Below are 26110 nucleotides of genomic sequence, written 5' to 3' on the forward strand. Positions count from 1 at the left end.
GGACGAGGAGGTCCTTCCCGGCTGTCTCTTGCATGTTAAGTATTTCCGCCAGGCACATATTTCACCATGGAGAAAGAACTGACTTAATTTATAAAGGAGGCTTTATGGACTTATGGACGACGACAGACAGCCGATCGATCAGGGGTGATGATAACGGTATGCAATATCAAGGAACATGAGGTCTCAGGCATGATTTGGGGAGAGAAGTGGGCAGTTAGAAATATCATCATTTGAAAAAGGTCAAGGCCTGGTGGCACTAAAAATGCCTAAGCGAATAAACCCACACCTGTTGAGTCGGGAGAGGCTAAAAGTGCAGAACGGGAAGAGCTGTCGATTTTGTGGGGAAACTGTTTTCCCCGGGCAGGGACTGGGGCGCCAGGACGGGGTCCATTTTCTCCTGCTGGGAGCACCGACAGTGGACGGTGCTTCCAAATGCCAGCGCTCCCTGGGGCTGAGACCCGGGTCCTCTAGAAAACAGTGGGGGGCTCAGCCATAAAACGAGGGGGTTGGGTCGCAGCATATGAAGGCAAGACCCCACTGGCTTTACGACATCCTGACTGGCCGTTTTCGGAATGGTGCTGTGGGGAGGAGTTTTTACCCACCTAGTAAGTTATTTGGCTTGTATAACTGAAAAAGAAACCCCCCCCCAAAAAAAAGGCACACCGAGTTGCAAATTCCATTACCAATAATCATAGTGCATTACTAAAAACAAAATTCTAAACAATCGTTCTCTTTGGAAAACGCTCTCGGTATCACATGGGACTCCACGGCCAGCTTTACCATGTAATATACCATTATTCCATTTAGAAAAAGGCAATTCCACAGATCTTTCTGAGAGTAAGTGGACTAACTAAAGGATGTGTGTGGATACTCCCTGGCCTAAGTGCCCAGAAGAAAGCATCTGGAACGTTCTCTGTGTCCCTTCTACAGTATTGTGATAGTTGAGGAATAGACGGACTCAATGACAGGTGACGAATTCCCTTCTACTTGCCCCCTGGAGGACCAGGTCACCTTTATTTCTAATTTTTTTTTTACATGTATTTATTTTTGATAGAGACAGAGCGCAAGTGGGGGAGGGGCAGAGATAGAGGGAGACACGGAATCCGAAGCAGGCTCCAGGCTCCGAGCCGTCGGCACAGAGCCCGACGCGGGGCTCGAACCCACGAACCGCGAGATCATGACCCGAGCCGAACCCCCTCATTTTATGGCTCAACCGACTGAGGCGCCCCTTTCATCTTTACTTCTAACGTGCTCTCGTCAAACTCGACGTGCCCTGCTCCCCGACAGAGACCGTGCAACCTCGCGGAAAAGCAAGCTTACCTCCTTGTAGGGTGTACTCAGTCACGGCCCTGCTGAAGACTCCCAGGCCCGCCCCGTTGTAAGCTGCCACCTGGATTTCATACTGGGTCCAGATGATCAGCTCGGTCACCAGGCAGTAGTTGACCTCCGGGCTGGTGATGTTCCGCTGCTGGTGCTCCCCGGGCAGGCCGGCCAGGCGGTACCTGCATCGCAATGTGGAGAGACGGCTGGAACCAGGATGCGGGGGTACCCGCATGGATTCCACACAGTTGGAGGGAAACGGAGTCAGTGAACAAGAGCGAAGCCAGAGGTCGGCCCCAGACAACACCGCTTCCTAAGCCAACCCCTCAGACGCGGTGTCACTGAATCTCACAGCGATTATGAGCTCTGGGCAAAATGGAACCGACTGTGTTACTGTGGAATGCAACTGTGTTACAGTTAAAGAAAAATTATAGCTTTTTAGTGTAAGTCGCCTGGGGGGTGCGGTGACTTAGCACCAGAAATTCCAGGCACGGCTCCCGTGTCGGGTGTTGCCGTAAATAACGAATGTGGAGGGACAGCTTTCCTCCCGTGGTCCTGAAACGTGGGGAAAAGCAGAGAGGCGGGAGACCCACTGCCTCTTCCGTCTAGGGTTTCTAGATTTGTTCACGCAGCCCCAGAACCAGAACGAGTGGCTTTCGGTGGTGTTCCCACTTCTAAAATACTGGTCGCATGCTGAGGTGGATGGGCTGGGCTGTTTGTTAGGGGGCCTTCGTGGACGAAACGGGTGCAGGGTTCCGTGTATGGCTCCCGATGGTGGCGGGGCTGGCTGCAGTCGTCAGGCTGCAGCAGACACAAAGCGGAATTCTTGCGGCATGCACCTGACCCTAATACAGTGCTCTACGACGATTTCACCCGTGTTCGAGAAGGAACTGTGTGGAACAAGCGGAATACTTTTCACGCTGTATCTGCGTTCAAAAGTCACATGCACGACTTGGGACTTAGAAAACGTATAAATTAGGCAATTGCCACATGTACTACCCAAGGGCTTTTGTGGCATCATTTGGGGTAGCGAATGCTTTTCACAACTTGGTTTTTAGAAGTGCACTGGTTCCCCAGGGTGGAGTGCGGGGGCGGGTGGCGGGAGACAGTGCCTTGGCCGTCACACAGCTCCCGAAGCCTCCAGATCCTGTCCGAGCAGCGGCTCTTGGCTCGGGAAGATGTGGCTTTGTCTGAGGAGAGGGAGAGGGTGAGGGCCAAGGGGACACAGGGCGAGAGGACTCTTGATGGCAGGTTGGGGCCACGGGCAGAGCACCTGGGCACAGAGGGGAAGGCCCAGCAAGGCTACTGCCGTCGGTGGGGGAGGGGAGAAGAAACTCAGAATTGAGGCCCTTCGAGGGAAAACAGAGCTCTCCAAAGAGGATGAAAGCACAGAGACTGCAACATAAGGTCCTTCGAGAAAATCAGGACTTCCCAAGGGCAGCCTTTCAGCCACAGACCATGTGTGCAGGTGAGACCCGTGCGGTGGGAAAAATACAAGATCAAGAACAGGCAGAACCGGAATAGTGAGAAGGTCCCAGGCCACCTCCTGCCTTCGCCTGAAAGGAGGTGCGGCTTGCCTGGCCGGAGGCGTGGGGGACGGACAGTGCTCCCGTGACGGGCAAAAACAGGGGCCAATGCCTCACACCACATTTCTGCTTTCCTATTCCATCCACTTCTGACACCGACTGACTTGATATTCCTTTACTGAACTACCTGCGTCCCAGCGGCGGTTAAGTTCATTTATGTAACATCACGGCCTTCAAGGCAGTGGCCCATGGGGACACAGGCGTGGCATGGGATAACCCGCAAGCCAGGTACTCCCACTCAAATTCCCCATCTACAAAATAAACAGCACCGAGACGGTGAGAGAGCCATTTGGAAGAAGGCAAGGATTGGCCCCACGGCAGCACCAGGGAGCCCTGGCGTGTGAATGGCGCCCAGGACCACTCATAATAACCAATATGGCACATACCGGGCAGTCACTTCAGAAGATCTCATTAATGTGGAGGCATCTCTACGCATGACACATTCCAGGGAAAAGCAAAGACGTTAGCTCCAGAAGGAGCTGGGAAGACGACTGATGAGCTGGGTGGCCTCAAGCAAACTCTTAACTTCTCGGAACCTTGGTTTAGAACTCCCGGGAAGGACATAATAATGGCCTTCCGCTGGGTTTTCGTGAGAATAAAACTAAACGATGGACACAAAGGAGACGTGACACTGTGAAGCACCCTGTAAGTGTTTCTGGTTATGAGAACACTGCTCATCCAGGAAGGATGTGAAGCCCGTACGGACCGTATCTCCTGGATCCTTGTTTATAGGACCGTGTGGAACAGACCACAGGATTCATGTCTTAGAAGCGGCCGCCCTCCTCTCCTTTCTGCAGCAGGCAGGCTGGCCCATTCCGACCCGCGGCTCGGGTGCTTTTGTAACATTCACAGGATGTCTGGGAAGGTCACAATTAATAACAGAAGCACAGGGCATCGCCCTCTCACTGGTGGGATACGTTGCCTGGGAGACTGTCTCGCACAGAACAAGATCATTTTTTTATATGGAAATAAACAGAAGAATGTTTTTAAAGGACATAACCTCTATGCTCCTCTCAAAGAAGCACCCTGCCCATTATTATAAATATTTTATTACTGTGCACACATCCTAACTACTTCTCACGGCCAGAGCCGCGACGGTGATTTATTTCCGTTTTGTTCTTCCATGGGCTGTGCTAAGGCTCTGACACAGAGTCTTGTGCCCTGGAGGATGCACACTTGCAAAAAGAGCTGATTTGCAGAGGATTATTCGGAAATGTTTCCAAGCAAATTTGTTTTGGCATGGGTCTTTAATTTCTGAAAACTTTGATATTCACAGGCCTTGGATAGTGCACCCTCATTTTAGGACTTCCTTGATTTAAACCCCTACAAACACAGATGCCCTCCTTCCCAGCACTCGACTCTCCCAACATATCACAGAAAATCCTTTTAACAGCGGTAATCCCACAAAATGGAGAAATGTGCAGTCCCCGACGGGGACTTGTAACATCAGAGGGGTTTCATTATTAAGCCCCACGCCCCGAGCCTGGTTCTGCAGGCTGACTTTTAAAGTCCTTACTTGGCAGCTGGAGCTTGAGGAACCTTTTCTGTGTGCTCAAGAAAAGAAAGAGGTGGCCGAAATGACAAGCATGTGAAGGGCCCGGTGGAGGGCAAGGCAATGATTTTCATTAGCTGATGAGCATGCGACAAGAGTGACAGCTGAAGTGAGGGCCCAGGAGCGGGCAGGAGACCTGGGTGGGGGGTAGGTGGCCAGCTAGTTTTCTAGAGGGATCTGGGAACCGCCCAGAGCCCACAGGTGCCCCTGTGCCAGGTGTCTTGTTGGAAGGGGGAGGACACTTGGAGGCAGAGTGACCAGAGAGACCCCGAGTGCAGATTCCAGCCCTCCAGCCCCTGTGGGCCCCTAGGGGTCACACTTAAACCCCGTCAGGTGGATAATGGCCTAGCTTATGTTTAGAGGACAATTCACATGCTTGAGGAAGACTTGAGAATAGCAGGAAGTGTTGGTGATTGGCTAATTATACGTGCACGTGGATAAAGGTGTGATAAATGAATGGATGATTACATAAATATATACTGGAAGGAATGGTCCTCCACATGCAAAGATAACGGAGCTAAAAAAGCTATACCTTCATAACTTCTTACATTTGTCTAAGAAATTACATTTAGCCCCCTGAGACCTTTGTTCACCCATATTTTCTGGTCACACGCTCAGAATGGGCGCCAGACGCCTGGCATTGGGAGGAAGGGAGTGGCGGACACCGGCTGGGGAGGCTGGGGAGGGACACGCAGTGCATGTCGGTGAACAAACGTGTCCGTGGCTGCACGGTCTGTTGGAAGCAATTTCATAATTATCCTGTGAGGCTGCTTTTCTTTTTCCTGCTTGCTACTGTGTCAACAAACCACTGCAATGATCACATCTGGTGCAATTTCAAAATTAGCAGTAGTTTTGGCAAAAGGGACTCCTCGTCTCAAACCCAGCCAAGATCTGGGAGAGCCCTCTTGACATCCTTAGAAGCCTGACCACCCTCACAAGGCAGAGAAAACAAAGCGGCCACAACGTGGGGCCACATATGGCCTGCAGAAGAGTGAGCTCGGCCTGCACTGTGGTCCAAAACGGGCCGACTTCATTTCTGACATTTAAAAGCTGTGAGATTGCATGTAAAAAGGTAGGTTTTTAAAACATTTCTTTGAAACACTAGAGGGCCTGGCAATACTGAACAACGTGCTAGCCAGCATGGGAATGACTGGCTAATGATTAAATCGGTTGCACTACTGTTAGTTAAAAATTATTACAGTAAATAACGTGTGCCCCTGGATTCACGATGGAAAGCACACCCTGGCCCCGACTCATCACGTCCCCCTTCAATCTTCTACCAAATGTCACCATCGGTGCAGGGTTCTGGTGTGCACATGCTAGGCTGGATATGCAGACGCTCTCTGCAAGGCCGCCCCCAGCGAAACAGAGCCCTGACTTCGTGACGACAGCCTGGAGCCGGCCAAGCACAGGCTACTCGCCTGAGGATGTACCCGCGCAGCACCCCGTTGTGCTCTGTCTCTGGGGGCGGCTGCCACTGGACCATGATGGACTGATTGGTACGCCCGCTGGCCACGATATTCTTCGGGGGAGCGCTGGGCGGCTCTTCGGGTAACACCAACCTAGACATAAGATACGGGCAGGGAGAGACAGATCGGCATCCGAAACAAAGGGTCCCCATCTGCATTCTCTGTCTCACTGAATCTGGAGCCCAACTACTTTAGAAAATCGAGGGATGAACCGAGCAAAGCACACGGCTGATCCTGCTAGCAGGACAGGCAGGAAGCGGGTACAGCGAAGGCAACGTAACGGAAAACCGGCTACGCGAGCACCAGGGCAGGCGCAGGAGGTGACCTGACTCTGTCAGGAGTGGAGCAGCACCTCCGCCCGGGAAGGGATCGCAAGCCCGAGCGGGCCAGTCTGCAGGCCCACAGCCCGAGACTCCTTCCACATTGCTTTTCATTTGGCCCCTTCGACATTTCTCACGTCACACTCCCACATTTTGAAAAAAGTCATCGAGAGCTCAATCATGCCATGATTCGGGCCCCGCGAACGCTCAGGCGACTTGGGGAGGGCACGCAGGAATGTGTGGCTGGGAGGAAGCCATTTTCGCAGGTCACATCTGAATGGGCTCCCACAGCAGCCGCCCCAGGGCCGGGGAGCGGCAGGGCCACTCGGGGATGCGATGAGCCCGGCCCGGTGTTTACTTGTCCCAACAGCGGCACCAGCTCCCTTCGTGCTGGTGGCCGGGGTAGACAGAGGGCGCAGAAACACCGTCAGCTGTGCACTGCATGTATGCAGAGGCCTGTGCGACCTGGGATGATCTGTGTCGGCCCTGCCAGGGCACCACGGAAGTCTAAGAAACTTCCCTCAGAGCGATTAGGGAGAACCCCACTAGGCCAACACACGAGGGACTGTGTTTCTCTCTTGGTTACGGTCATTCCTGCCCACGTTGTGGCCAACGTCGCTAAGGGGGCAGGGTGGTTACTTGGATCTATTTCCTCCTCCTAACTGGACGTTCCGTCTTGTTTTCAGGCCCGAGCTGCCCCTCGTCACCACGGAGGGCCGCGCGCTCACACACCTGCTCGTCTCTGCGCTGTACTGACCCTTGCCCACTTGATTCACGGCACACACCCTGAACTGATAGGTGCGAGCTGGAGTCAGGCCGCGCACGGTGACGCCTGTCATCTCGGGGCCGACGTTTGACAGATGCACTTTCCACGGAGAGTCTGAAAGAATGAGCAAAATGAAATCAGAACCACACGAGCACACGTCTGAATGATAACAAGTGAAGGCGAAACGCGTCCCCATAAAGTTCTCTCATCTGCTTTCCTGGGCAGAGAGAGCAGACAGCCCCGTGTGACCGAAGTGGAAACCAAGGCTCGTGGCCACATGGCTAACAGCCGGTAGCCTGTGGGCCTGGCGTGAAACTCGGGGGCCCACTCCAAGCCCAGTGTACCTCCCGTCGTCCCCCATGCTGCTGTCAACAAGTGAAGGAATTTTTTTGCTCAAACTGCATGTGGCAGTTTAAACGCAACCAAAATATTCCTCGCTCCTGCGCTCTCTGTCAGCTCACACGGTTAGGCAGATTGCAGATTTGTCTCCCAGAAAAGGATGCCGCACATGTCACCAAATGATAAATAAAAACTATATTCATTAACATTTTAATAAAAGAGGAAATGAGCATGATAAAGACAGATGGGCTGTGCATTTTGCAACCCATCTGCGTGGCGGCCCATTACAGCACCGCACCCCTGAGTGGCTTTGGCTGAAGGGAGGCGTAATGAAATTCGCAGCGAGTTTAGGATATCTTTGCACCCAGCCCGCGGGCAGGTGCGCAAGAGCGACTCCGTCAGCCAAATGGGCCCTCGCCTGGACGGCTTCAGGGGATTCTGCTGGGCTCCTACACCTTTGTAGGATTTTTTTTTTTTTTTAACAGAGTTTAAACACGCTTTTTGGCCCCATCGTTTCACAGAATGATGCCCCGGAATAAACAAGACCTGGCAGCGAATTTGAACACCCGCTGTCGCTTCTCATTTGGAACCGTCAGGACGCCAGAAATGCATTTTCAAGTTATCAGTGAAGTGAAATGGGGAGGTCAGAGAGGGGGCTTCTTGCGGAAATCAAATTGTCTGTCTTGTTCCTTGGAAGAGGTGCCAAACTCCCTCCCTCTCACCCACACCGGAGATGGTCAGAGAGGCGAGGCATGATTTCCGCGATGGCGTCAGGCGAGGCTCACGTTGCCGACGCTGCGGGCTGTGGGCATGCTCCACACACAGCAGAAGAACCCAAGGACGTGACGCTCAGGACTCACAAGTCCGTGCCGGGAGCACATCGGGAATGCATGCTGGGTCCTTGGGAGTCACCACGAAGTAGCTACAAACCGCTTCACAACGAAATGAGGCTCTCGAGGGCAGCCCGCGTGGACGCTCACAGGGAGCTGTCTACTGCTAAGCTGGAGTTAGCTGATCCCCCAGCAAAAAAGTTACGCTGCTCTGCAGCACGAAGCCAGTTGGGTTACAAAGGCTGAATCTTTTTTAATTATTTCAAATAAAGCTGCTTCCAAAAATGGCTTTCTGGGAACGCGGTCCTCACCACCAGCTGGGCATTTCAGTGTTCTTGGCCTTTGATTCTCGGTGATATAGGTAATCTATGCTTGATGAAGGTCCCCCTCTCTTTATGTTTCCTTAAAACTGCCACGTGTGCATCCCCAGTTAACTCCAGAAGACCTCACACCAATTTGCCTTTTTGCTTTGGGAGTCTGAGACCCTTCTAGAAGCACCAAATGGCTCGTGGTGATCCGGTTCGCTAAGCAGGCTCCTGTACAGAAAACAGCCATTTGTCCACACGGCCCGTGGAAGAGGCTTCTGTCGCATCCACGTAACTGGACTTGGTTGGGGAGCAGGGCCCGTCCCTGCCAAGTCACAGTCCAGTGGAGATAGTTTTCATTCTGAAGACAACACACACAAGTGTCCACGGCTGGCCACCACTCTTTCACGTACAGGTGTCTATTTCTGTTTGAGTTTCTTCTGTAAAAAGGGGGGGGGGGCAAGTCAAAACCACAGTGAGACCCACCTCCCACCCAGGGGACGGCCACTCTACAGAAAGCAGAGAATGGCCTGGGTGGGTGAGGACGGAGAGAGGCTGGGACCCGTGTGCTGATGGTGGGATGCAGAATCGTGCACCTGCTGGGGAAGACAGTATGGAGGCTCCTCTAAAGACTAAAAACAGAACTGCCATTTGGTGCAGCTGTTCCACTTCAAAATATAAACCCCAAAGAGCTGAAAGGAGGGGCTCAAAGAGCTATTTGTTATGAGCCCATCTTCACAGTAGTATTCACAACAACCAAAAGGTGGGAGCAGCCATAGCGTCCGTGGATGGATGGATGGATGGATGGATGGACCAAACGTGGTCTCTCCGTGCACTGAAATACTATTTACCCTTGATAAAAGAAAGAAAGGAAGGAAGGAAGGAAGGAAGGAAGGAAGGAAGGAAGGAAGGAAGAAAGAAAGGAAGGAAGGAAGAAAGAAGGAAGGAAGGAAGGAAGGAAGGAAGGAAGGAAGGAAGGAAGAAAAGCAATTCAAACACACACTCCAACACAGTTAAGCCTTGAAAATAAGGCAGTCACGACAGACACACAGTGTAGGATTCCACCTATATGAGGTCCCTGGAGGAGTCAGATTCGCAGACACAAGGTCGAACGGCAGCTGCCAGGGATGGAGGGAGGGGGAGACGGGGAGTCCTGTTTAATGGGTACAGGGTTCCAGTTTTTCCAGATGAAAAGAATTCTGGAGATTGGCGGTACAATTGAGTGTACTTTAACGCCACTGAATTGTGCATTTAAAACTGGTTAAGACAGCAGATTTTATGTTATGCATATATTACTGCAATTAAATATTTGTTTAAATGGTAAAAAAAAAAAATGGGGGAATAACACAACTCCCAAGACAGTCATGGTGAAGAAGAGACGCGCACTGATGCCTCCAGCACAAAGCCGGGCCCGCGGTGGATCCCAGTGCTGGACATCCGGTCCCCCTCCCACCGTCCCCTTCACCCTTCCCACCTTCCCCTCCCTGTCCTGTGCCCCGACGACCTGCTTGGCAGGGCTGGGCTCTTTCTTACTCATGGGGCGATCCCCCTGTTCTTCTCATGGGGGCAGCTCTAGGCCACCTCTCTGTCTGGACCCTGCAGCAACCCTTGCCTCTGTGTCCTGAGTCACAAGGCTCCACACCTGGGCAGACCTTCCCTTTGGAAACTTCCTCCCGGACTGCTCTAATTCGAGAGTGCCGCCTACTCGAATTAGAGCGGCACCTGACTGACGCGGTGCTCGATAAAACATCCTTTCTCTCCTTCTTCTTTTTCCGTAGAGCCTGTCAGCAAGCGGACGGCTCACCTGCTCGGTCAGGTAAACCGTATGGTGCAAGTTCAGAAGGGGGCAGAGTCAGAAGGATGGTGGGGGAGCCCGCGGACTGAGACGGTGAGTGTCGGCATGGGGGGCGGGGCAGGGGCACCCGCTGCCTTGCCCGCCCAGGTGCCTTCCCTCCCAGATTCTGCCCCGTGGGATCTGCTCCTTCACTCGGAGTATAAACAACTCCTCAAAGTGTGTAACCCCATCCGGGGGATCTGCTGATGATAGGCAACAGGGCCTATTAGTCTGCCCTGTACCCTGGGGTCCCGCTCAGTCTGCGGGCTGCATCTACAGAACTCTTTATTTATTCTTTTCCTTCTTCCTACTAGAAGATAAAAGGTCTGGCAGGAAGAGAGATTAAACCGAGCACTAATACAAATGAACCTGATCCATCTCACAGGCACTCTGATTTGTACCAAAAAAAAAAAAAAGTAGTTTGGGAAGGATTTGCTCATTCACAAGCCTCTGAGCTGCAAGCTTGCCGAGACTGTTAAAATTTAAATATCAGGTCTGCTCCTGACAATCCATAAGCAAAATCCCTTTAAAAGGTTCTCCTCCAGGTCCTCAGAAAAAAGTACTACAAGATGCTGTCGGAGGGGCTGGAATGTAGAGGATTCTTTTGACAAAGGAAACCATCCCATAAAAGTTTCAATAGCTTTTTCCTCCCCTTCAGGGACGCCTCCTGCCCTCTGATCTAGAAGCCTAAGGAATTTCAGTCTTCCCCAGTCGGGCTATGAAACAAACCTCTGCTCCACAAAGAGCGTCACTGATCTTCCTGTTACCTTCAAGTGCCCAGAACCCCCGAGGAGGTCACCGCTCCTTCGCCCTGTCTACTGGTGAAAAAGCTGGTGGCTTTCGACCTTCGCAAATGTACTGGGAGCTTTCTCCAATAAAAAAGAGCATTATCATGTTCTCAATCAAAGGTATCTTAGGAAGGGAAATACTTTTTCAAAGAAAAATTCAATTGCCACAAGAACCATTATTATTAATGCCCGAGGTCTATATGGCCGCTGGCGGTCTGGAAGCATGTTTGCATCTGTAGGCACATGGATCTTCTTGGGGAGAAGGCATCATCTCCTCTCTGACAGATGAGGAAACCAAGACTCAGGGACACAGAAACAACTCCTCCCAAACCTTACAGGCTGTCACTTCCCAGACGTGGGGACGGATCAAACACCACTAAAGGCAGAGGAGCTGGGCTTCCAGCATCTCCTTGTGAGTGAGTGGGAAGTACCCAGCAAATGCCCAGGCACCCCTGACACACACACACACACACACACACACACTCTCTCTCTCTCTCTCTCTCTCTCTCTCGAAGAGAACGCACAAAACCAAAAGCCGGATGCAAATTCACTCCAGTCTCTGGGCAATAAAGGAGATGCAGGAACGCATTAAATGACACCACACGGAAGCAATCAGCCAAGCCCCGGACTTGGGACATTCTACAGGACAGACGCCCTGGCCTCTGTACCAGGCGAGGGAAGGGGAAAGGGGGGTGAGGCTCTTGTTGATGAAGCAATGGACGGACCTCATTTGGATCTGGATTTGGATTCAGAAGAATCAACTGTGAAAAGTCATTAAAAAAAAAAGAAAGCATTTGAAGATGACAAAAGGAAATGAAAATACATTCCATGCTCATGGATTAGAAGAACAAATACTGTTAAAATGTCTGTACTACCCAAAGCAATCTATACATTTAATGCAATTCCACCAGCACTTTTCACAGAGCTAGAATAAACAATCCTAAAATTTGTATGGAACCACAGAAGACCCTGAATAGCCGAAGCAATCTTGAAAAAGAAGAGCAAAGCTGGAGGCATCACATTTCTGGAACTCAAGGTATATTACGAACCTGTAGTGATCAAGACAGTACGGTCCTGGCAGAAAAACAGACACAAAGATCAATAGAACGGAATAGAAAACCCAGAAATGAACCCACAACTCTATGGTCAACTGATCTTTGACAAAGCAGGAAAGGACATCCAAAGGAAAAAAGACAGTCTCTTCAACAAACGGTGCTGGGAAAACTGGACACAACATGCAGAAGAATGAACCTGGACCACTTTCTTACACCAGACACAAAAATAAACTCAAAATGGATGAAAGACCTAAATGCAAGACAGGAAGCCATCAAAATCCTAGAGGAGAAAGCAGGCAAAAACCTCTTTGACTTTGGTCGCAGCAACTTGTTACTCAACACGTCTCCGGAGGCAAGGGAAACAAAAGCAAAAATGAACTACTGGGACCTCATCAAAATAAAAAACTTCTGCACTGCAAAGGAAACAATCAGCAAAACTAAAAGGCAACCGATGGAATGGGAGAAGATATTTGCAAAAGACATATCTGATAAAGGGTTAGCATCCAAAATCTATAAAGAACTTACAAAACTCAACACAGAAAAAACCCAGTTTGAAAATGGGCGGAAGACATGAATAGACATTTTTCCAAAGAAGACATCCAGATGGCTAAACAGACACATGAAAAGATGCTCCACATCACTCATCATCACGGAAATACAAATCAAAACGACAATGAGATACCACCTGACACATGTCAGAATGGCTAAAATCAACTTAGGCAACAACAGATATTGGCGAGGATGCGGACAAAGAGGAACGCTGTTACTCTGTCAGTGGGAAAGCAAAGTGGTGCAGCCCCTCTGGAGAACAGTATGGAGGTTCCTCAAAAAGTTAAGAATAGAACTATCCTATGGTCCAGCAATTGCACTACTAGGTATTTATCCAAAGGATGCAAAAACACTGATTCAAAGAGATATATGCACCCCAATGTTTACAGCAGCACTATCTGTAATAGCCAGATTATGTAAAGAGCCCAAGTGTCCATCAACTGATGAACAGATAAAGAAGATGTGGTTTATATATACAATGGAATACTACTTGGCAATGAAAAAGAAGGAAATCCTGCCATTTGCAATGGCATGGATGGAGTTAGTGAGCATAATGCTAAGTGAAACAAGTCAGTCAGAGACAAATACCATATGACTGCACTCACATTGTGGAATTTAAGAAACAAAATAAAGAAACCTAGAGCGGGGGAGAGAAAAACCAAGAAAAAGACTCTTAACTATAGAGAAAAAACCAAGGGTTGATGGAGGGAGGAGAGTGAGTGGGTGATGGGCTAGATGGGTGATGGGGATTGTGGAAGGCACTGGTGATGAACACCAGGTATTACGTGTAAGTGATGAATCACTAAATTCTACACCTGAAACTAATATTACACTTTATGTTAACGAACCGGAATTTAAAGAAAGACATTTAAAAAAAGCAACTAGAGACATTTAAATATGGACTGAGTATAAGATGATATTAAGGATTACCACTAAACTTGTTGGGTGTGATGTCCTTTACTTGAGCTATGTAGTGAATCACTTAAGGTTGAAATGACATAATGTCTGGGATTTTCTTAAAAATCCTCTAGCAAAACAAACAAACAAGGTGGGGACTTGATGAAACAAATACGGTAATATGCAAATGGTACTGACAGTGAACACAGGAACGAATATCCTGGACCTCTGTGTATACGTAGCACTTTTCATAATAAGTTCCTAGAAAGTGACTGTTTGGTCACAACATTGCCAGCACTGAGCACTGTGACCGTATTAAGTCAGACATTTGGTAGATGAAATATGTGATCTCACTGATGCTTTGCCTTGTAGTGTTTCATATTATGAGAATGCGCGTTCTTGCATTAAAACAACTTCCCCTAGGTCACAGAGCAAGTTAAGTGGAAGAATTAAGATGCAAATTTTATTCTTTTCCTAATTCGAATTCCAGTGCTCTTTTGGCTGCAACAGTCTGAGTATTGTGTCTCCTAAAATATAAGCTTCAGGTTGGAATAAGAATGGCTACCCTTTCAAGGAGCCGCCCACAGGATGAACTCCACCAGAATCCGTTTTGCTCATTGGTAGATCCTGGGCACTACAAGAGTGCCCCACGTGAAGCAGGAACCCAATAAATATTCGTTCGGCGAAAGCACCTGCCATGTCCTGGGCACTCTGGGTAACTGTGTCACACACTGAACCTTCACAGTAACCTCATGGCATTTATGATCATCCTCTTGTTCATGCAAGGAAAGGAGGCACTGACCCACGGATCACGATCTGGTCCTTCCACCGTGGGTGCAACTCCCAGATGGAGGCAACTTTGTTCTTTCGATGTCTCTCTACTGGTCATAATGAGTGTTAAAGCTCGCAAGTCAAGGGCTTGGTCACAGAGATGACCCAGAAGCAGAGCTATGCTCTTGGCCCAAAGCCTTCGAGGGTTCAGTCATGTGGCTCTCCTTCCCCACACAGGGCTGTTTAGACACTAAGTGGAAGTTCTTTGGGCTTCTTGGTAAGGTACCGCACTCTCGGGGCGGGCGCTTGGATGACGCTGCACTTCCCGGTGCTTAAAGCTTTAGCCTCTCCAGCACCCACAGCGATAAGGTGCGTTGATGCCCCTCCCCACTACGTGAAGGGAAAGGAATGGCACTTTGCTTCGTGCTCTTCCTTCCAGAACCCCAAAATGCTGGTCTAGTCATCAGAAAAATATCCACAAATCCCAACCTGGTGATGTCCTACAAAACACCTGAGCATCAGTCCTCAAGGCTGCGAAGGTCGTCACAAGTCTGAGAAACTGTCCTGCTAAGAGGAGGCTAAGGAGACACAGCGGCTAAATGTGGTGTGGTGGCCTGGACGGGGTCCAGGGACAGAAGAAAGACATTCATGAAAAACTGAAGGAATCCTGAATAAAGCATGGACTTTAGGTAATGATAATACGTCAACATTCGTTCATGAATTGTGAGGCAGGTACCACACAGATGGAAGATGTCATAATAGGGGAAACAGGGTATGGGGCTTTTGGAAATTCTCTGTCTTCACAATAATTCTGGAAACCTAAAACTCCTCTAAAATAAATCGCAAGAGAAGAAAAGGCCTGTCAGAGAGTTGGTGAGAACCAGGAAGGAGAGGGCAAGCTGTGGCACACAGCGCAGGACTCGCGTGGGAAGGCCCCGTGTGGTGTGCAGGAGAAGACAGCCGTGTGTGTGAGTTCACACGGGGAGGCCCGGATGGTGGACTCAGAGCCTTTGCAGAACAGAGTTTCAGGCCACCGTGATAGTTCCTGACGCTGGAGCCCTGGAGGACGGGCCGTCCCAGATGTGGCTCACTGGCATCTCTCAGTGTCTGGGGGGCCTGCTGGCTTTGGGGGTTAGTGACAACAAGGGGCCAGGTCCCCCACAGCTGTAAACAGTCATCACTGAATGTCCGCAGGGTAGGAGGCTAGCATCAGCTCTGGGAGTCGGAAGGACGGAGGGACCTTGGGCTCAGCCCGCACCTGCACTGGCCCTGCCCAAGGCCCGCAGAAGCCCTTTAGGTTTTGAATAGATTACCATAACAAGGGCTCCAAAATTACTGAGCCATACAAATCCTGAGACCACCCAGGGAACCGTATGCCCAGGAAGTAATACAAAAAGGTGGAAAAAAAATACATACATATAAAATATGTACTATGTTAATTATATATAAATTATATATATGTGTATAAATTATGTATATAATTATATACGCATATATAAATTATACATATATAATTATATATAAGTTATATACACACATATAAATTATTTATATAATTATACATACATATATGACACATAATTATATATAAATTATGTGTACATATATACGTTATACATAAATTATATATGCATATATAAATTATAATTATATACGCATATATGAATTATATATATAATTACATATAAATTGTGTATATAAATTATTTATATATAAAAAATACATCACAAAGTACGAATTCATTAACGAAAATCTGGAAAAGAGAATAAGAGAAGAAAATGAAACAAAATAGGCATAGATCCATTCTATAGTCTTTTAAAACTGGTTTCAAGATTTTTTGAGTGCTTTGTGCAATTATTTTCAAGCTTCTCGGACAGCAGTCCGCCCTACGGGTCGGCGTCCAGCTCACTGAGCTGCGGGATTGAGCGTGGCGCGACGGCTACCGTTTGCTCCCCTACGTTGAAGTTCCCGCTGTCCCGTGAGAGAAGCGTGGTTTCAGGGCCTAGCCCGGGCCCAGTGAGCTGGCACCCCAGGCCCCTCTCCCACTCAGGAGGCAAGCATGCCCGGCGTCAAGCAGCGGTTTCTCTCGGCCTATTCAAAGGTCCTGTGGACACCGGGAGAGAGGCAGGAATGCTAACTAGTCCTGCAAAGGTCAGGAAGATCCTTGTGCGGGGCTCTGGTTAGAACTGGTCGCCAGAACGGCAACACTCGAATGAGAGGGGACGCCGCAGCGACCCGTTTGTGTCAGTTGGTGGAGAATCTTCAGCACGGACACTCTGGAAAGGACACGACCAGGTCCTCGGGATGGACGGGACTCCAGTGAGGTGGCACACATCTAGCACAGGTGTCAAAGAATGCTGTGGCTCGGGCCTGCTGTGGCGACCCCGGGAGATAAGGCTGAGGCCTCGGGAGGGCCGGCCATGATCCGCCAGGCTTGGCCGGGGCCGAAAGACACAGACCTGAGTCAGGGAACTTCACTGGACCGGGACAGGGCGGGAAGCAGGCGGCTGCTGCCCAGCCAGGACGAAACCCCAAGGAGCAGACAGGTGAAGTACAGTGTGGTTCCCCACCTGGGGAGGGTTCCGTGCCAGACGTCCCCCGAGAAGCAAGCAAGCGTGTGGGGCTGGATGGGAAAAAATGCACCGAGTTTGGCCTTCGAAGTTAAGAACAAAAGCACTGAGCATTTGGGAAGTAAATGAATCTCCCTCCCTCACGAGGGAACATGGCCAAGGCAATGACAGGAAAGGCTTTGGGACCTTACATGGTTCACGTCTGAGGGACTGGGGCCTCTGAACTGTGGGTAAGACCCCAAATGTGCCTGAGGCTCGGGTCCACAAGGGGACACACACTCCCGGCGAGGGCCTGAACTGGAGAAGCCATTGGCTTCGGAGAGGTGGAAAGAAGCCAGGAAGGCTGGAAGCAGGGATTGGACAAACCCAGAAGCGTAGGGGGAACCGAGCTGCGGGCAGGAGCCATACCGTGACGGTGGCAGTGCACCCCCCACGACGGACAGCTCAAACCCTGGCTGGCCGGTGACAGGGTGGAAGTGGGGGGCCCTCTCCGCATAAAAGGGGCCCCCAGCTTTAGGGAAGACACATCCTAGGGCCACTGGTATTCTGCACTGAGTGGTCACAAGGGGCAGGCCTGTGCATCAATTTGCATCGGTGTGGGACAGGCTTGGGAAGGGCCCCCCACGAGGTGAGCAGAGGCTGTGGGAGCCTCTGTGGGCTCCCTGCCCACCTCCACATCTTGCGGAGTACAGAGAGAGAGAACCCCCAAGCCCTCCACCTCAGCCCCTCTCTGGGCCTATGACACAGCAGGATAACAAAGATCAGTAAATATCTGGGACACTGGGACAGTAAAATCCTGCATGGACTTTAAAATGGGAGCAAATGCCCTTAACGCGAGGTTCCGTATGCAAAAGCCCAAAGAAAAATGAGCTGAGCCATAAACAACATAGAACATAGAACATAGAACAACAGAGTTCTAACAACTCTGAGGTTGTTAGAAAATACCTGTATGAGCTACGTTTAGAAGACGGCATTCAAATGATTTGAAGCACAGAGAACAAAGTCTCAGCAACTTGGGCACGCAAAACAGCACAAAGCCATCGGCTCTTAAGCGCGTCATCGCAAGCGGGGATGAAGATGTTCGACATACTGTGTAGTGACAGTCGGGAGCGGCTTCCACACGGAAGCAAATGAGCTCGTGGGGAGCAGTGTGCAAGACAGCTGCCCAGCCCTGCCTGAAGAGACTCTGTGGCCACAGAAGAAAGAGCTGAGCCACACGGCCTCGAGATCCTCTCTGTGGAGGAAGGAGGGCCCTTTCCGCCTCTCCTAACGATGCCGGGAAGGGGCTTGGGAGAGGCCCCGGGCCCCCGGGAATGCCCTCCAAAAGCTAGTCTCCGACCAGCCGTGGACGTGAGGTGCCCCACTCAAGAAAGCAGTGGCCACTAGAACGTTCTCTACTCGAGAAAAGACACGCCGCCTGTGGGAAATCGCCACCTCAACCCCAAAGCATCATCTTAAACCCAGCACGCTCCGGCCAGGCTGGCCGATCATCCCCCCAGACTGACGCCTCAGTGCAGGCTTGCAGCCCTCCGGCCCAGACCTGGGGTTCCCGGCCGCCCTTGGCCCTCTTCCTTCCAGGGAACTCAGCCATCAGTTCAGAAAAAGCAACCTCCCTGCTCTCTCCTTCCGCCTCTGAACCTCACACCACCACAGCCAGGTCCATCCACCAGCTTCTAGATGCGCTCACATGGCGTCGCTCAATGACTTTGCATGGCTCTCTATGGTTTAGGACTTTGGTCTGGCATCACTTGGTCCCTCTGTGTGTGGGCGTGTGTGTGTGTGTGTGTGTGTGTGCGCGTGCGCGCACACGTGTGCAGTCTGCTTTTATTTTTTTTAAGTTTATTTATTTATTTTGAGAGAGAGAGCATGAACAAGGACAAGCCAGAGAAAGAGAGAGAGAGAATCTGAAGCAGGCTCCACACAGAGCCTGAGGTGGGGCTCAAACTCACAAACTGAGATCATGACCCGAGCCCAAACCAAGAGTCAGACGCTTAACCGACTGAACCATCCAGGTGCCCCTGGAGGTCTGCTGCTTTTAAAGAAGATTTAAACATCGTTGAGTGAAAATACACATAAAATTGGATATAAAGTGAAAATAAAAACACAAATCCAAAATCACGAAGGAGGGGAAGACAGAGGGACGTTGGGAGCACCCGGGATGACTCAGGTATCCAGCTAAGCACTCAGTTTAGCTTCGGGCTTCCTGGAGGCCAAAGGAAAAAGCACCACGCTGGATGGCAGAGTTTGAAAAGAAAGCTGCGGAACTGCTCAGGAGAAACAGACATGTCTTCACGGCAGAGACGCCGGCCGCAGGGATGACTCTGCCCGAGACCCAGCGAGAGAGGCGGAGACCCAGATGTGTTCTTCCAACCTCATGTTTCTTCTGGCACGTTTTTAGCAAAGAGCAAGTACGGTATTAACTTGAGGGAGACAGTGTTCCTTTCCAAGTTAAGGAAAAACACATTAACTTCAACCTTGAGGCTCAGGCACCTCATGTGGTGATGGTGACCAAGTTCCCCACCGCGTCACCTCTGAAAGGCGCATAGAGGACGGTTCTCCGGGAATCTGTGTCAGGGCCGTGGAGCTGCGGGATGCTCGTGTGTGGAAGGTGTAGGGCATTGCTAAGTGGAATGTTGGTATTTTAGGAATAATTTGCTTAGAAAGAATACACTTCCATAAAAATTTAAAAAATCAGAAGAACCACGAATGGGAGGAGGAATGTATTAAACGATGAAAAACTTGTTTCAAATCACTATCATATTCATTTCTACGAATATCAGGAATAGGCCAATCCAACGTATGGAGGAGGAGGGCTGCCGAGTGCCTGCCCTTGCCGGAGAAAGACTGTGGAGAAGGGTCAGGAGGGAACCTCCCCGGTCTGCGGAAACATTTCGTATCTCATTTGCAGTACGAGCTATGTGCTGTGTATGTATTTGTAAAACTCGCTTAAGATCTCTGCATTTCATAATATGTAAATTATGCATCAATAAGCAACCAAAAGTCAATATCATGTATAACAATAAAACCCTGGTAGATATGCCACTGAGATCAGAGAGTGAAAGAGAGGCACTACTGTGCTGATTATTCTTTTAAATTATTCTAACCCTGTAAGTTTTGTTTTATTTTTAATTTAATTTTATTTCAGAGAGAGAAAGGGAGACAGCATGAGTCGGGGAGAGGGGCAGAGGGAGACAATATCTCAAGCAGGATCCACGCTCTGTGCAGAGCACAAGGCAGGGCTCGATCCCACGACCCAGGGATCATGACCTGAGGTGAAATCAAGAGTTGGATGCTCAACTGACCGAGCCACCCAGGCGCCCCTACCCTGTGAGATTATTTTTTTTTAAAAACAGGAAACAATAAATTTCTATTACTTGGAGAAGATATGATTGCCTACCTTGAAAACAAAGAGGACCGACTGGAAAATCATTAGAATAATAAGAGAATACGGAAAGCGGCTGGATGGAGAGCAAACACTGGAACCAGGGCCGTAGCCACAGCCCAAAATTTAGAACTAGCTGCCAGACAGAATAGAAAGGAGATCCCATTCTCAGTAGCAGTAAGACGGAATCTTAGGATAACCTCAACAAAAAAGTGTCAGACCAATGGGTGCAAACCTGCCAACTTCCCTAGACGATTCAAAAAAAGAGCTAATGCAACGGAGAAACATGTTATTTTCTGGATGGGAAGACAGAATCTCCAAGAAGTCAGTTCTCATCAAACTTCTCATAAGCTTAATGTCACTAAAAAGTCAATGGGACTATTTTTGAAACCTGACAAAATAATTCCGATTTTTTTTTTAAGAAAAATAAACAGGCAACAAGAACTAGCAAAAATCCGATAAGACGAAAGAACTTTGCTTTATCAGCAATTAATACACATTTTGGAACTAAAACAACTAAAATATAAACCAGGCCAAAAACCAGATGATGAATCGATGATCCACATAAACCCCCCTAAACAGACTTTTATATAAACAGGGCCTCTTAATACATAAAAAGGGAAACATTCATAAATAAATGGATTATTCAATGAACTGTGTCGGGAAGATGAGGGTCATTTGGAAAAAATAAAAATTCTAAGTTCAAACTTATATCTAAGTTCAGATGAGTTTTTAAGAGTTAAATGTGTGAAAAAGTAAAGGTTTAAAAATCAGATGAGAGGAGCCTGGATGGCTCAGTCGATTAAGCATCCGACTTCAGCTCAGGTCATGATCTCACAGTCCGTGGGTTCAAGCCCCGCATCGGGCTCTGTGCTGACAGCTCGGAGCCTGGAGCCTGCTTCGGATTCTGTGTCTCCCTCTCTCTCTGCCCCTAATCCACTCACATTCTGTCTCTGTCTCTCTCAAAATAAATTAACATTAAAAAAAAAAATTAAAAAAAACCCAGATGAGAACTTATAGAACATGTATTTTATGCTTACAAGTGTTGAAGTATCCAAACATAAAAGCAGTGAAATAAATCATAAACGAAAATACCAATATTTAACTATATAAAAACCAAATACTTCTGTATGTCAAAAAGTAATACACAAAAATCAAGAGTAAAAAGTACATTGAAAAAATACGTGTCACAAATGACAGGAAAAAAACCCTAAGGCTTTGATACAAAAATAGAGGAAAAGAAATTGACAGATCATAGAGACAAAGCACAAAAAGCCAAGGAACTTGGAAAAATGCGTTCAGGAGGATCCGTAATCAAAGGATAGTGCGAAGTAAAAGTCCTCTGAATGAAAACATAGGAGAATATCTTTGTAAACTTGGGAGGAGGAAAAGTATTCTTTAGTGTTTCCTTCTGGATATTTTCACGTGCTGATGTCCTGCCTTTGCTGGTGACCTAAGGGCCTGGTTTGCCTATCGGGTGATTCGATATGGCTGCTAGTGCTACTTGGAGCAGGAGACTGGGGACAGCATCACCCACCCTCAGGGGGAGACCTGGGACAGCGCCCCCCTCCCCTAGGAGACCTGGGACACCACCCCCACAGAGGGGGAGAACTGGGAACAGCACACCCCCCAGATGAGGAGATCTGGGAACAGGGCCCCCCGGAGAGGACACCTGGGGGCAGCTCCCCTCCCAGAGGAAGAGACAGGGGGCACTGCTTGGAGGAAATGCTACAAGGGAGTTGACCTGAGACAGAAGGTAGGAATGGAGAGAGAATTCCAGACAGGCTGAGCGAGGGGCAGTGGCACCGGGAATTAGGCGCGTTCAGGGGTCTATGAGCCACACCTTGTCGTTCAAGCATAATCAGCGAAGTGAGTGGCTGGAGGTAAACCTGGAGAGGCAGGTGGCAGTCGGACGGAAACAGTTCTGGATACCACGCTCATCGGCTGAGAATCTAGACTTTAAGCGATGAAATCTCTACGTAGGAAAGAGGGCTGGCTATCTGGCTAGAAGACGGGCTCGGGACTAGTGTCTGAGCTGTCTGGAGCCCTACGCGCTCTGGGGGCCCTGAAGCAGATTACGGAGGCAAGCCAGGCTCACGCGCAGCCCTGCCGTGGTGCCTCCTCTGAGGGGCCACAGGGTTTTGAGCGGGGAAAGGCCTTCGCTCGGGCACATTTGTGTTTGGAGGGCTCCCGCTGGCGTCTCGGTGAGGGTGGGCCTGAGGAGGCGACGTGGAAGGACTCAGGTGATGGGGAGGCAGCCAGTCGGGGCAGAGGTGGCGGGAACAGAGAAGGGGCACGGGCTGGACAGACACGAGGTCAAACGACAGAAGTTACTGAAGATTTGTGGAGGACGGGGGACGGTCTGTGTTTCTGACTTGGAGAAGAAGGTACTTGGGGGAAACGTGATGAGTTCTAGTCTGACAGTTTGAGTCTGCTGAGCCCATGGATCAGCTGGGCACGAGTGTCTGGGGCCCAGGGCCGAGGTCAAGGTCATGAACACGTATTAGGGCGGCAGCTTGGGGGCGACAGGTGAGCCGCGGCGGCATAGGGGTCACTGCGGGGGGCGGGGGGGTGTGGGCACAGAGGAGGTAAAGACCTGTGGGCTGAGCAAGCAAAGCAGAGAGTGCCAGCATTTGCGGGGAGGAGAGGAAAACGTGGGCGGGATGGCCCAAGAGATGGAAGGATAAGGGTTAAGAACCAAGAGGGGGGCGGGAGTCGAGCCAAGGGAGCCAAGTGGTGGGGGAGCGTGTGGCGGGGGTCCAGAGCACAGGTGCACCGCTGTTCAGGACGACCACGACCACCCGCCGCCCGTCTTTCAGGACAGCGATGTCATAGCTTCCGCGGGAAGAGCAGCTGGTGTGAATGAGAGATGAGGGGGTGATTCTCCGGTGAGGAGGGAAAAGCCCGGAGGGAAGCAGAGCTGGAAGAGAGAGGGTGGACAGGCATTAACTCCCGGAGGACCTGGGGCAGAGGGGCCAAGGGCGTGTGTGTTGGGCAGGAGTTCAATTTGCAAGGGACTGTAGTGATTGCTTTCACTCTGTGCTTGAAGTAATTTCTCAATTTTTTAAAGATTTATTTATTTATTTTCAATGTTTATTCTTGAGAGAGAGAGATACAATGCGAGCAGGGGAGGAGGAGGGGAGGGGCAGAGAGAGAGGGAGACACAGAACCCGAAGCAGGCTCCAGGCTCTGAGCTGTCGGCATAGAGCCCGATGTGGGGCTTGAACTCAGGAACCATAAAATCCAGACCTGAGCTGAAGTTGCAGCTTAACTGACTGAGCCACCCAGGCGCCCCATTTTCTAAATTTCTTTTAAAGAGAGAGAGAGAGAGAGCATGTGAGTGGGGGAGAGGGGCAGAGGGAGAGAGAGAGGGAGAGAGAGGGGGGAAGAGGGAGAGAGAGGGGGGAAGAGGGAGACAGAGAGGGGGAGAAGGAGAGAGAGGGGGAGAAGGAGAGAGGGGGAGAGAGGGGGAGAGGGGGAGAGAGGGGGAGAGGGGGAGAGAGGGGGAGAGGGGGAGAGAGGGAGAGAGAGGGAGAGAGGGGGAGAGGGGGAGAGAGGGGGAGAGGGAGACAGAGGGGGGAGAGGGAGACAGAGGGGGAGAGGGGGAGAGGGGGAGAGGGGGAGAGGGAGAGAGAGGGGGAGAGGGAGAGAGGGGGAGAGGGAGAGAGGGGGAGAGGGAGAGAGAGGGGGGAGAGGGAGAGAGAGGGGGAGAGGGAGACAGAGGGGGAGAGAAGGGGGAGGGGGGAGAGAGAGAGAGGGAGAGAGAAGGGGGAGGGGGAGAGAGAGAGAAAGAGAAAGGGAGGGGGAGAGAGAGAGAGAAATTGAAAGAATCTTAAGCAGCCTCTATGCTTAGCATGGAGCCCCACGTGGGGCTGAATCCCACGACTGCAATCACGACCTGAGCCTAAATTAAGAGTTGGATGATCAACCGACTGAGGATCGACTCCATCTGATCCTCGAGCTGAGCCACCCAGGCGTCCCAGTTTCTGAATTCTTACCAGTGAGCATGCCTAAGTTTAATAATCCGAATTACAAAGTTATTTTATATTTTAATTAACTTCAAATATTTTAAGGCGTGATGGCCAAACCGTAACTCAAATACCCACGTCTGTTAAAAAACTGAGAGAAGAACTCAGTGGAACGACATAACCTGGATTTTTTGTATAAGTGGGTTTGTCACCCGCGACTACGTGCCGGGGGACACGAGCTAAGGCTGGGAAAAATTCATGGGAAAGGGACCATCTCTCCAGGTGGTGAAAGACCTCAAGTATTGTATTCGAGCCGTGGAAGGAGGGCCTTCGTCCAGTCCCGCTCACGGAACACACGAAGGGCTCAGGTTGGGGCACAGACTAAGCCAAGTGCTGCCTCTCCCAAATACCCGGGTTATCACGGAAGCTCACGGAAACCCTCGCAGGGCTCTCATCCAAATACCAAACGAACACATCCTAAAGGTTCTGGGTAGCTCATTAATTCACGAAGGAGCCAGTAAGATGCTACGAATGTATCAAGAGGGAGTTCAAACGGCGCACCTGTGTCAACAATCAGCAATGCCGAAATGAATTCACAAACAGGTGCAAGCTCGGTGGGTCACTATCTCCAGGGCTACAACTAGTGACTCCAAGAACCGCTGATAACCAGATGCGATGTATTTGCATTTCTATGGACAAGGATGATTTGCATTACTTAAGTTTTCTCCGCAGCCTAGGGGCCTAGGGAGCTGTAACACAGCTCGAAAGCAATGAAAGGTGCCGGCCTCTAAGGAGTCAGAGAGCCCCGCAGCCTGCTGCAGGAGCCGCGTGGTAATCTGTGTTTGATCTGTCTCCGAGTCCACTTCAAAGCCTCGCGCAGTGCCTTCCGGCGCTGTCCCGCCTTATCGTCATAATCTCAAAGAAAGATTACTCTTGATCCAATTCAACGAGCACTTAAGAGACTGGGCCAAGCGCTCTCGCTGTTCCCCGCAATTCCCCACCAGTTTACGGGGTCTGTGCTATCAAGCCGCAAGAATCCCTGTGCCCTCGTAACGCAGGCCCCCCAGGCTCCCTTGTCTCCCACTAGACTCCATGTGTTCTCAGCACCGCCCCCCCCCCGTCATGTACCTCGAACTGGGTCTTGGGACACTGCTGCCCTCCTTGAGCCCCGGCTCGGCAAGGAGACGTATCAAACTCTGCAGAGCGAGGTGATCCACAGGACGCCCGTGAGGGCCCAACACGCTCTCCGTACGGGGTTTCAACTCCAGGCAAATGCACGGACAAAGGCTCAGCTTAAGCTCCAGAGTTCTGTTCCATAGAAGCTCTGGAGAGACCTCTCGAAACGGCTGGCATGTAGTGAGAGCAGGTGCTGCAAGGGGCCTGCCCCCCCCCCCCCCCCCCCCCCCCCCCCCGCCTCCACTAACCAGGCCAGTCTGGCCCCTGCAGGAGGCCGGGTTTCCAGGAGAAAGGCATCCCAATCAGCCTGCCAGGGGAAGCTGGCTGCAGACGGTGTCCCAAGTAGCCGGATGGATGGACTGCTGGATGGAGTCATTTAGAATCGCCCACTTGCACAGCGTGGGGTGTAGGCCAAATATAATTTCCATTTTACCGTATTGCTGCTAAGCTGTTCTTTCTGACCATAATTAGCTAGCCTGTTCGGCTGTTTCTTAAGGACACCGCTTCCTAATAAAAATCCAAACCAGATCCTTGGCCCAGGGGACAGTGCTGGTCTTCCTACTGGCCGTGGCTGGAAGGCGGACAACAGGGTGGACAGCTTCCACATAGCCCACACTCGTATCCCGTGCAGTA

General features: G+C 50.4%; 1 protein-coding gene across 2 annotated transcripts in view; it reads right to left on the bottom strand.

Moving 5' to 3' along the window:
• The window catches only part of SDK1 (sidekick cell adhesion molecule 1), a 553308-nt gene that overhangs the window by 175474 nt on the left and 351724 nt on the right, over positions 1 to 26110 (bottom strand). For both annotated transcript variants that reach the window (XM_053213474.1, XM_053213475.1), the window contains 3 exons: positions 6980 to 7127; positions 5880 to 6020; positions 1321 to 1502 (listed from right to left, as the gene is read on the bottom strand). In XM_053213474.1, coding sequence (XP_053069449.1) covers positions 1321 to 1502; positions 5880 to 6020; positions 6980 to 7127 — 471 coding nt within the window. The remainder of the gene's footprint in view (positions 1 to 1320; positions 1503 to 5879; positions 6021 to 6979; positions 7128 to 26110) is intronic.

This window comes from Acinonyx jubatus, chromosome E3 (assembly GCF_027475565.1).
Source record: "Acinonyx jubatus isolate Ajub_Pintada_27869175 chromosome E3, VMU_Ajub_asm_v1.0, whole genome shotgun sequence".
Classification (NCBI taxonomy): domain Eukaryota; kingdom Metazoa; phylum Chordata; class Mammalia; order Carnivora; family Felidae; genus Acinonyx; species Acinonyx jubatus.